Source organism: Battus philenor, unplaced genomic scaffold (genome assembly GCF_028537555.1).
Source record: "Battus philenor isolate CCGP_79_NKW_IND1 unplaced genomic scaffold, ilBatPhil1.0.hap1 SCAF_7, whole genome shotgun sequence".
In the NCBI taxonomy this organism is placed as follows: Eukaryota; Metazoa; Arthropoda; class Insecta; order Lepidoptera; family Papilionidae; genus Battus; species Battus philenor.
The window spans coordinates 6,682,378-6,693,892 of NW_027181737.1; the positions used below are offsets into that span (position 1 = coordinate 6,682,378).

Here is an 11,515-nt window from a genome sequence, read left to right on the forward strand (position 1 = left end):
CTGTAATTATTTTTCAGAAACTTGAATTTTATGTTCGAGTAAACTTGACATATATTGTGATCATTAGTCGCAGTGACATTAATCATTTCCGCCGGTAAATATAGGCTTTTCTGCTGGAAGAAACTAGTTTCGTCTTTATCATACTGTACTTTTGATGATGACCATTTTGAACTGTTTCGATCAAATTTAAATAGCTAAGCTAGCGCTAAAGTTCACTCTACAACATTTAATGAAGTGTAAAAAAATCCATTTATATTTATATTTTCATACCCCTTTGTTAAAAATTTAAAAATTACCAAATGATTAAATTAAATTCAATGGACGGCATTTTAATTAACATCCAGGTTATATAATCATAGCATCAACAGTTTGCAACGCAAATCATGATCGAACAAATTGAAAACTCTTAATGGATACAATTCGGAAAATATATATATTGTACATATATTATACATAACTATATTAACTGGTACATTTTGTTGATATTTTTATATTAATGACAAACAAATTAGGATTTTACATGACAATTTTGAGATGCAATCAACCGACCCAGTTGCGCAGAAGTAAAGCAAAACTCTTTAAGGACTTTCTTCCAATCGAAAAATTTTTTGTCTAAAATATTGCAAGACTTATTAGTAAGTTTGAATCGTAATATAATAATAATCTTAACTCATAATTACTCTATTTTGACTTCTTTATTTACCTTTTTCGAATTATCAATTTGTTCTGCCACAAGCTTATTTTATGAATGGTTTACATTTGCTAAGCATAATTAGTTAGGAAAACAACTCTCAACAAATCTTTGTAAACTACCATTTTTAATTAAACACTTTACATTCACATTTAATACACACTTTTTAACAATTGATTGTATAAATAGAGTTGATATTTAAATTCATATAGAATTTTAATGAATTAATTTTAGGAGTAGTAAACACCGGCAAGAAGTATATCCTGTCCTGTTCTCACCAAAAACATGAACGGGTGATCAGCGAAAAATATATTAAAATTAGGCACGAATCCTGGGTAATATGGAGGTTCGAATTCTGTAAAAGAAATATATTTATTTAAAAATATAAATCGAAGTCCGAAGATCATAAATTTAAATATTATCTAATAACCTAACCGTCGATCTCTAAGGTCTTTCTCAATAATAACATTGATTGGAATTTATTTAACAAAAATTAATTCATGACTGTCATTACTATAATTTAACAAAGCTAAACCAGATGTTCATGGCTATATTTCTGTTAAAAACAACTATTACGGTAATAACACTACATATGCGACATAGATTTGTGATCATCATATAAATATAAATCAAAAATCCTTACCAAATAAGGTTTGTTCTACTCCTTCTTCACTAATTTCTATGAAGACTTTCTGAACTGCATCACTTAGAGTGAAGTCGTTTGACTCTTTCACCAGTTTGTTTAGCTTGGCGTCTTCCGCAACAAAAACTTTTTCAACTCCAATCTGAAGATACACAGATTCTCAAACATTTATAATGATTTCCAGCACGTGTTAGTTTTATTATGAACATAATATTACTTACACTTGGTAGAAACTCTTTCAAGTTGATTGTTGATTCCAATTTAAACTTCGGAATATAAACTTTCGTGAGCGTCAACTCTAGGTTGTTCAAAGCTTTTTGTAAAACATCCTTGTCTTTAACTTTTTCCACTACGTCAGTAATTCCATAAACTTCGTCAGGGAGTATTAGGAAAAATGATGTCTTTTCATCTTCATAAGGTATCTCTAAAATCTGCATATTATATATTGAAGGCATTAAACCACATTTTTACTGTCGTACGATTGCGAATAAAATGAAACCGAAAATGTTTGGACATTTCCAGTAGAGTGAAATATTATCATCTAAATCTAGCGGAAAAAAATACAGGCTAGATGTCTACGTCATGGGTGATCCAGTAGCAAGTGATAATATTCAATTACATATTTAAGTCTTAACATTAAAAGATGAGTTAGAATGAATAATCTGCATTTGTTATATTATTATCATTTATGTCAGCTTTTAGATGCCCACTGCAAGATTTAAGACTTCCACAAAGATCGCTACGATGACCGGTCTTGTACTGCCCGCATCCAGTAACTTACCGCTTTTTTAACTATGTTGTCGGTCCAGCTAGTGGTGGGCGACTAACGCCGCGCTACCAGCTTGTGGTCGCCACACCAGCATCCCCAGCTCCAATGGCAGTCCGCTACACGAGTAACGTACCCTGCCCATTGATTATTTTAGACTAGCCAATCTTCGAACTACGTCACTGCACCTCCGCATATATCTATCCATCCATATATACATAGTGATCAAATTTTAATGTTCAAAAAATTATAAAGTTTACCTTCGCTTTGAGATCCATATTATGCTTATAATTATAATCACTTTTTCTGTACATATATGGGACTGAATTATTTTTTTCAGATGAAACGCGAAAGTTTAGATTAATTGTGTGGCCAGGATGGAACGAGTTTTTCCACATTCCCTGAAAAAAATGAATTATTTATTAAATAGTCCTTATTTATTACAAAACATTGTTCGGACAAGCATATGTAAATAACAAAAACTTTTTATGTACAATATAAAACGTTTCTCGATTGATAATTTAGTGAATTCTTCGTGGCACTGATAATATTTAACGTAATTTACCTTAAAGTAATCTACGCTCACGAGTAGTAACTTTGAATTTTCGGATAAAGTATTTGCGCTTACAATATCTTCAACATTGTCGTTAGTTTCTTCTGTCACCTAAAATAATTTCAAATAAATTTAAAATTTAAAATTATAAATTTACAAGAGCCAAAATTATACTTGAGAACATGATGTTGCCGTTTATGCATTATTACGCGTAGTCTCTTTCACACATTTAATTTATTTTTCAAGTAAATAGATTATTTTAATATCCTTTATTTATACACATTGAAACGATTAAAGTAATTGGTTAAAATCATATCTTATATTTTAAAGTCTTGTAAGTTTAGGAAAATAGTCCTAGGATAATTAAAAATAGTTATTTACCCAGGCATTAATTTCTTCCGTCGACTGTTCACTTTTCGAAAAGTCAATATTTTGTACGTCTGAATGAAATACTTTTTTTGACAATTTAGAAAATTCTTGGTTAATAGTATAATGTTTGTCGACGTAAACCTTATTGGCATAAGTAAGTCCTTTTAGCGAACGAAATCTGGTATCAGCGTAGGCGAAAACTGATTCAATCTGAAAAAGACAATTGCTTACAATAATACTTATGTATAATTAGTTCATCTTTTTAATAACATAACTTTAAAAAATAACTTCACGATCATGTCAAACAATTGACACCCAAGGCGTCCCACTAAGATCGCTACGATCCCGCGACCTTGACTTTGTCGACAGTCCTCCGAGGGGAGCATACCCACGCTACGTCTACCGGATAAAAAAGTTAAATGATCCTAACTTACGGATTGATCGTCGGGCATTCCAATGGCGTTAAGGAGTTCTTTATGACTTTTTCCTTCAGAAGCTAGTGCGAGTTGTGCGAGAGGAGTCATTACAGAAAATGGAGACAAAGCGAAACTCTTGTTTACATCATTTTTAGAAATTTCCTGAAATACACGAAGATTAATTAGACAGCAACCGTCAAATATTACAAGGTTTCATTATTTGTTTTACAAAAAAAAATTGCACGAATACACAAGACAACAAAAGGTAAAATTGAAATATTATGAAATGCCTTCATTTAATTATAAAATTGACCTTTTCATTCAAGTAATACATACATTTGTTGCGTATAACGAAACTTACGGGAAATACTTTTGCTAACAATTTAATATTTTCATCAGTAAGCTGCTGCGCAGGTGTTGCTCCATCACCAAAAATTACCATTCCAATACCAATTAGAAACACTGAAAGAAAAATTAATAAACCTGTTATTTGAGAATGTAAGATTATTTATGAAATGGAATTGTTTTAAAAATAAAACTTTTAAAAGTACTCTTTAAAAATTGTTTATTATGATACTATAAAAGAGACTCACGGCAGTAGAGGACCGTCATTTTCGGAGTACTGTCACTTGCGTGTGTCGATCTATACTAAACAGTTAAGAACATTGGTCATTATAAATATTAACGGCAAATTGCGAAAAAAACAATATCACCTTTTTGTCCAAGCAAACAGGAAAAGGAACAGCCATTTACGTCACACGTTTTTGATTCTATTCAAGTTTTTCGCTGGAAACTTCATATTTTATTTGCACAGCTTGTTAAACCACTTTATTTCTTAAAAATAAACATTCAAAACACGAATTTCTTGTCTCGGTTAGTTGGGTGATACGTCGTGATGACCCCTTATTTAGTCTGAGATAACATTATGAAGTTTGTGCAACAAAAACTTGACTTATAAATCAAACATCAAATTACGACAAATTAGTACGTTTCAAGCCAGCGCTCAAGTAGCAGCTACAAACATGGGGCGTATTTTATGTGAGTGATTTTATTTATTATATTAGAGTTCTTTAAGGAAATATAATAAATGTTTATTATTATAACATACGTCCAAAAATCTTTTTAATAAGAAGGCGTCATAAGGTAATTGAGATCCCAAGGAAAGTAATGTTATTTTTAATTTATCCTTCTTTATTATTCGTTAAACTAGTTTGGCATAAAGATCTAGTATACGTTATCTATTAAGATAAGTTATTGTAAATTTTAATGTTTTGTAAGGTAAGTAATACGAGATTAGCTTTTTTAATATACTTATGTGATTATTTTTATCGTATAAGTTGGACCAAGAATAATTTATAAAGAGATCACGTAAAAATGTGACATTGTTTTTAGAGGCAGAATGAAATACTACAAATCACCGCAATATGTCACTTCATAAACGATTAATATATACAATCACTACTCCTGCCTCAAATGAGATTGAAAATCTCAAACAGTAAGAGACATAAATTGGCCAGAGCTTGCATTCCATGTTCGTGGACCGGTTTCATATAAGTAATTGACCTAGGACTAAATAGGTTTTTTTTAAACCGGTAAATAATAGTTTTATTTATAATATTTCACAATAATCATTGATACTCTTATCGCATAACATACTAACGTTTAACGTTCTTAAAATTATTACAAATAAAATTAAGAGCAACAAAGTAAAAATGGTTGTTAGGAGCTAAAAACACCAAAAGTACTTAAATGTTGTATATTTTAAATAGGTGCAGTGACGATACTAGCCGTTGTAGCAATGGCAAATTGTGAAGACGAGACTAGGGACGCGGCCCTTCTGTCATCGGGGAACGACAAATTTACAGCTAAAATGTTTTCAGTAAGTTTTGTGGATTTTGTATGATATTACATGCAGAGTACAAATAAACTGTTACTATTCTGTAACGAAAGTACTATCAATAAAAGTTAATAACTGCTGCAGAGAACCCATATTAGGAAAACCATTTTATAATGGTGATAAAAATATTCGCATAGATAAGTTGCCAATAAATTATTTAAACGTTATTTAATCAGAAGTACTTAAAAATACATGCTTTGACACAAATTTTAATATAAATACTAAAAACAAATACAATTTAGTATTTTTTTACAGTAAAATTTTATATATTAAAATTTTTAACATTAAAACCTTTGTAGAGATAAGTTTCTAATAAATAATATACAAGTTATTTAATGAATATGCTTTGACACAACTTTTAAAATAATTACTAAAAAGCAAATACAATTCCTTCATAAACTCCTTTAGCATCATATACTAGTAACAATCGGAAATAGTAAAGAATTGCAAACTGAGCATTGTTCATCGTTTCAGCCGCAGGACATCCACTGATGAACATAGATATCCCCTGTGGACTGCTAATAGGACCGGCTGGAGGCGGTCACCATCCAACCTTTTTGCCTCGTACAATTGTACTTAACTTATTTTTAAACTTATGATTTTTATTTTGGTTTGGATTTTAGGAAATTGCACTAAAAAATCCCAGCAAGAGTTTTGTTTTATCGGCATTTTCTGTGCTGACGCCTTTAGCACAACTTTCTCTGGCTTCTGATGGAAACACTCACGATGAACTTCTCAGAGCCATTGGATCGCCGGATGACCAAACTGTGAGTGGTTATATTTAACTTAAGTAATAAGTTTAAGTACTGACTATTCTTAAAACTTTAATTTAAACAAAGAGTCTTCCACGCATAAAGAACTCTTTACGTGTACGGCATATGTTTGTTATCGCTTTTTAGACGTCTCGTAGTATAAGGAATCTCCGTAATAAAGTTCTTCAACTATATAATTACAATACTAATATTAGAGTGTAATTATTTCTTGTATTAAATAAGTTTCAGATGTTACATCGCATAGATAATTTCATTTCAATCAATCAAGTAGAGAAACATTACAATGTTGTAATATCATAAACACACAAGAAAAATACATTATAAATACAATTTCTATATTACATGGTATGAGCGTTTATATTTTTTTTTTAAATTTCTGTTGATTTATTTTGAAACTAGCTTAAATAACTTAAAATGTTTATTTAAGGCAAAAACTTGCTTAAAATTACAGACCAAGTCAATTTTCCAATACATGAACTCCAAACTTCGATCAGTAAAAGGGATCGATTTAAAAATGGCAAGCAAAATCTACATTGCTGATGGATATGCTCTTAATGACGAATATGCAGCTGTATCAAGGGGGACTTTCCAATCGGATGTTAAAAACGTTGATTTTATAGATAATAAACAAACCGCTGCCGAAATTAATGCTTGGGTGAGTATTAAAAAAAATAGCGGGCTAAACATTATTATGAATGTTGAAAGGACAAATATATGGAAGAGAAAATATATAAAACGGAATTTGATGGTTAATTTATATTTTGTTTCGACGTTTTCGTTTTCTGAATAAATGGAATAATAAACCATTGTACAAGTAATTTTGTTGGAATAAGTTAACTAAAATAAGTCTTTATGAAGCCCAAAAACCATTCTTTTTATTTTATATGGGTTACTATCAGGCCCACAAGTGCATCTTTCGTACAATTTAAAAATATTTTACTGTTACCTTTTCCACATTTGTTACTATTTCGTCTAATTTATTTCCCCTGTAATGTGTTTGCATTTGTTTAATCTTTTGTTAACATTTTAGGTCGAAGATCAAACAAATCATCGTATCAAAAATTTAGTAGACCCGAACACCCTAACAGTGGACACTAGAGCAGTACTTGTTAACGCAATCTATTTTAAGGTTTGTATGGTTGAGATTCGTAAAAAATGTTTTCATTTATTTTACATCGTGTTTAAATTTAGTTTTTTATTGTCTTTTATTTATCTAGGGTACATGGAAATATCCTTTCCAAAAAGTCTTAACACGTGACAGCGATTTCCACGTAACCCGAGGTAGAACTATTCAAGTGCCGACCATGTATAGAAGAGGAGATTACTTGTATAGTAGTAGTGAATCACTTGATGCTCAGGTACGATTTTTTAATTCTGAAAACTGATATCTTTCTTTACTTTTATAATATTTCCTGAAAATATTTACCTAAAATTCAAGGAATACCGGCGTGAAATGGTGTTTTTAATTTTTTTTTATTTCAGTTATTAGAAATACCTTATGAAGGTGACGAATCTGCCTTCTACATAATTCTTCCAAATGAGATTGAAGGTATAACTGAATTGGTGAATAAATTGAAGGATCCGTCAGTATTAGAAAATGCTATACAAAACATGTATCAGCATGAAGTAGAGGCTTACATTCCCAAATTTAAGATTGAAACTAAGACAGACTTAAAAGAAGTTCTTTCAAAAGTGAGTAATCACAATTTTTCTAAGAATTCTGCGAAAAAAAGTATTTCGCCAATAGTATGTATACACTTGTAATAAAATCTCTTTGCCTGTACTTTTTATATCTAGGTACTTTTGGATTGTAGCACAAAATTGGTTTAAGCGTTTTCAATAGAGGAATTTTGAAATCAAAGAAAGATAAGATCAGTGAGGCTTCATAGACCGTAGCAACGCCCGGGATAACTCGCAATAAAATGATGTTGTGAATGATTTGATTGGAAGAGCATTGTTTTTATTACCTTCATTTTCCAGGCAGAACCATCGATTTGGATTTCTAGATAGCACCAAATGATTTTCACCTGTTTCGGTCTCTTCAGAATTTTTTTAAGAACTATCAAATAAATATCAAGACAAGCGGACTGCCAAAACTACACGTGACTTTTTTTATCACAATCACAAGATGGCAAAAGTTATCAAATACTTGTAAAGAAACCTTGGAAGTACATGTTTCAAATTTTCATTTAAAATGTGTACGAACTTTTTTGCCTACCTTCTTATTAGTTCATTATATTTTCTTTTTGGTAATAACTGTATATTTCAATACCGATATATATATATATATATATATATATATATATATATATATGTATTTATATATTAATAATAATACTATATATTAAATTATTGCAAACTCGATTTATATAAAATGATTGCAGTATAGGTATTTTAACCAATTCTTTTAGGTTGGTGTGAATGAAATTTTTGAACCGTCTAAGGCCAATTTGACTAAACTAATCAAAGATGAAAAAGATTTGTATATCAGCGATGCGATCCAAAAGGCTTTCATTGAAATAAATGAAGAAGGGGCTGAAGCCGCGGCAGCAAACAGTAAGCATATTTAAAAAAAATCATAGACGTTTTGACTAACGAAAAAAACTATGTTCAGCTAACTCTATCTTTTTGAGGTATATTTTCATAGAATAATATAAATATTTTTTTTAAATTTCAGGCTTTGGGGTAATATCTGCGGTTGCATATATATCCAGATCCATAGTATTCACTGCAGATCATCCGTTTGTGTTCTTATTAAGGACTGGAAAAATCGTTTTGTTCAACGGCGTCTTTTACCCGTAATGTTTTATAAAAATTCCATTAAGAAATAAAATTTTATAAAATATCTAAACTTTTATTTTATCAATAAAACTAGTATGGGATTTATTTAGAAGTGTATCTTGTCTTTCTTGCTACGAGACTCAAGCTGACTAAACCCAGTTTAAATACACACGTTAAGTAAAATATTTACAAACTAATAAAGTCTAAGATAAACTTGTGTAAGAGAAGTTTTTCACGCAGATTTTGAAATGATGTGCAGGTGAAAATGGAAGAACAAACTTAGGTGAACGAGTTTTGATAATTTATTGATTTTGGAAGAAAATTTTTAAATAAAATAAAAATCTTTGGTGTAAAAGAATAAATTTGATACTGCTATAAGACGAATGATGCGTTTAAGAAACATTCATTTTTAAACCTTGCCTCTTGCACTTATAACCTATCAAGGGTTCAGAACAGTCAAATCGAGCGCAGTCCTTTTGTAATTATAATACAAACGATATTAATTAGGAATAAAGTAAAAAATAATAATATTATTGTCTTCAACCCTGAAACGAATGCAATAGATTACCGATAGAAACACCTTTTTAACAGTTAACGTCGTACTATTCAGGTTTTCGAAATTTCATACGTAAATGACGAGATGTAATTTTGTGTTACTATTTATAGGTTTCATAACATATTTTCAAATGTTCGATTAATAAACATAAATTCGATTTTCAGAAAACGAACGATACCTATCCATGTTTGTACCTAATTTCAATCAACCGCCGGTTAAGCTGTCTTGTTATATAAAAGAATACGACAAGAGCCCAAAGTATTTTTTTTTAAATGTGTTTCCTATTTTTCATCATAATTCATAAAAAATAAAATATTTGAAAGAAATCTATAGTATTTAACTAATATTTTTGAGTCTTGACTGAGATTTCTTTTGAGAGAAACCATAAATTTAGGTTGTTTTTTTAAATAGTTGCACATATATACCTGAATAGAGTTTGTGACAGACAATGTTTAGGTTCGTATATGGTATAGTAACATACCTAAAGGAACTTAAGCATATACAAAGATATTACAGGAATTCTGAAGTTATATATATTCTTGCAAACAAAGTACGCAAGTAATTATGAAAAACGTTGTATTAGTTTATAAAAAAAATATTTATAATTCAGCACGTCAGATTTTGCTACCGTCTTTTCATAGCCTATTCTATTTTGTGAAAGTTTTAAAAATCCGTATTCGGTGGTATTGCCTGCTCTTAAAGTTGAATCGGTCCAGTGAGTCCTCTGGCCCTTCTACCCTCTTCGTTTCCGACAACTATTAGCTTCTCTAGGTTATCTGAGCTTATCCATGGACTGTTTTCAAAATAATAGAGTATTCTATTACAAGTAATTAATAATTATTCGAATTAAATTTGGTGTAATCATTAACGTATTGACTGTATATTTATCAATAAAATTGAATATAATAGTATATTATTTAATACCTGACACATAGCTGACAAAATTGACAGTGAGAGGACGAGGGGCCTCGTATAAGGAAGCCTAGAGCTTTTATTTAATCTAATTTGGCTCTGTCTGTGGACATATTAATTTAAAAGTCATATTTGATATTCATTTCGGAAAGTTTCTTTCGCCACGGAGATATATACGAGTAGATGTATTTAACTAACATTTAACTGACAGTTGCAATCCATCATATACACAGGGTCCGCGTTTGTTAATGTCAATATATATGTATTAAAAACATCGTTATAACTGTTTTTATAGATTTTTTTTTATTTCACGTATTAATCACGCGAAGAAGAATAACCACCATTTAATACACACCTTTTTCCTTTTTTTTAATAATCTCTTAGCTTGGTGACGATTTTTGACGTTTTTAACGTTTATTTTCTGGAGTATATTTATTCAGCATACCTTTTTAAGTTATCCTTTTCAACACAGAAATCAATTTTTAAGTTAACAGTCTCAAAGCATGATGGCTAGTTACAGTTTCAAGACTTCTCCAGTCAGTTACACAAATAAAGCTAAATTATTAATGTTAATAACATGTTTTTGTTTTATTCTTATAAATATATGTGTATACATTATAAAAATACACAAAGAAACAATTATTGGGAATGATGAATGATGTCCTACTTCACTGCTATTTTAATATTTTAATACAGCAGCGAGTTTGGAAACAAGAAAATCGGAGAACAAGAAACATTTATATCTATCCATTTATCAAAAATGCTATTTACATGTTATTTTATTGCTGTAATTGTCTCTTAGAAACTTGAATTTTATGTCTGAGTAAACTTAAGATGTATTGTGATCATTAATCGCAGTTGCATAAATCATTTCCGCTAGTAAATGTAAGTTTTTCTGCAGAAAAAAAAGGGTTACATTTTCAGCATACTGTACCTCTGACGATGCTATTTTTGAACTGCTATTTTTGTTCAAATTTAAATAGCTAAGCTAGCGCTTAAGTTCACTTTACAACGAAAGGACACTCTACAGTCTAGTCTAGTTGGCTACAAATTGCTTAAGTGACTTATATCAATTGAACTTTAAGTGATGAGCAATTATTCCAGAATGACAATTTGATACCTCTAGATTTGAAGTTTAAGATCGGTGCTGTAATTTTT

General features: G+C 30.2%; 2 protein-coding genes across 2 annotated transcripts; one reads left to right on the forward strand and one right to left on the reverse strand.

Annotated features, from left to right (window-relative positions):
- Positions 1 to 346: 346 nt before the first annotated feature.
- LOC137931090 (antichymotrypsin-2-like) lies at positions 347 to 4,296 on the reverse strand. The gene is made up of 10 exons (XM_068774488.1): positions 4,152 to 4,296; positions 4,032 to 4,081; positions 3,800 to 3,900; positions 3,457 to 3,600; positions 3,035 to 3,232; positions 2,666 to 2,764; positions 2,361 to 2,501; positions 1,556 to 1,765; positions 1,335 to 1,476; positions 347 to 1,046 (listed from the first exon to the last, which is right to left on the reverse strand). Exons 2-10 carry the CDS (start codon positions 4,048 to 4,050, stop codon positions 922 to 924), a joined length of 1,179 nt encoding a protein of 392 aa, XP_068630589.1. The 5' UTR covers positions 4,051 to 4,081; positions 4,152 to 4,296; the 3' UTR covers positions 347 to 921.
- Positions 4,297 to 4,380: 84 nt separating this feature from the next.
- LOC137931088 (antichymotrypsin-2-like) lies at positions 4,381 to 8,944 on the forward strand. The gene is made up of 9 exons (XM_068774486.1): positions 4,381 to 4,476; positions 5,208 to 5,317; positions 5,959 to 6,102; positions 6,560 to 6,763; positions 7,139 to 7,237; positions 7,326 to 7,466; positions 7,591 to 7,800; positions 8,520 to 8,664; positions 8,786 to 8,944. Exons 1-9 carry the CDS (start codon positions 4,461 to 4,463, stop codon positions 8,908 to 8,910), a joined length of 1,194 nt encoding a protein of 397 aa, XP_068630587.1. The 5' UTR covers positions 4,381 to 4,460; the 3' UTR covers positions 8,911 to 8,944.
- Positions 8,945 to 11,515: the final 2,571 nt, after the last annotated feature.

What these genes read in the sequence shown, in the direction of transcription:
- LOC137931090 (XM_068774488.1), bottom strand. An exon ending in GAATGCCCGACGATCAATCC is followed by an intron (nt 3,233 to 3,456) that starts GTAAGTTAGGAT and finishes TGTCTTTTTCAG; the next exon opens with ATTGAATCAGTTTTCGCCTA. An exon ending in CGGAAGAAATTAATGCCTGG is followed by an intron (nt 2,765 to 3,034) that starts GTAAATAACTAT and finishes AAATTATTTTAG; the next exon opens with GTGACAGAAGAAACTAACGA.
- LOC137931088 (XM_068774486.1), top strand. An exon ending in CTGCCGAAATTAATGCTTGG is followed by an intron (nt 6,764 to 7,138) that starts GTGAGTATTAAA and finishes TTAACATTTTAG; the next exon opens with GTCGAAGATCAAACAAATCA. An exon ending in GTGAATCACTTGATGCTCAG is followed by an intron (nt 7,467 to 7,590) that starts GTACGATTTTTT and finishes TTTTTATTTCAG; the next exon opens with TTATTAGAAATACCTTATGA.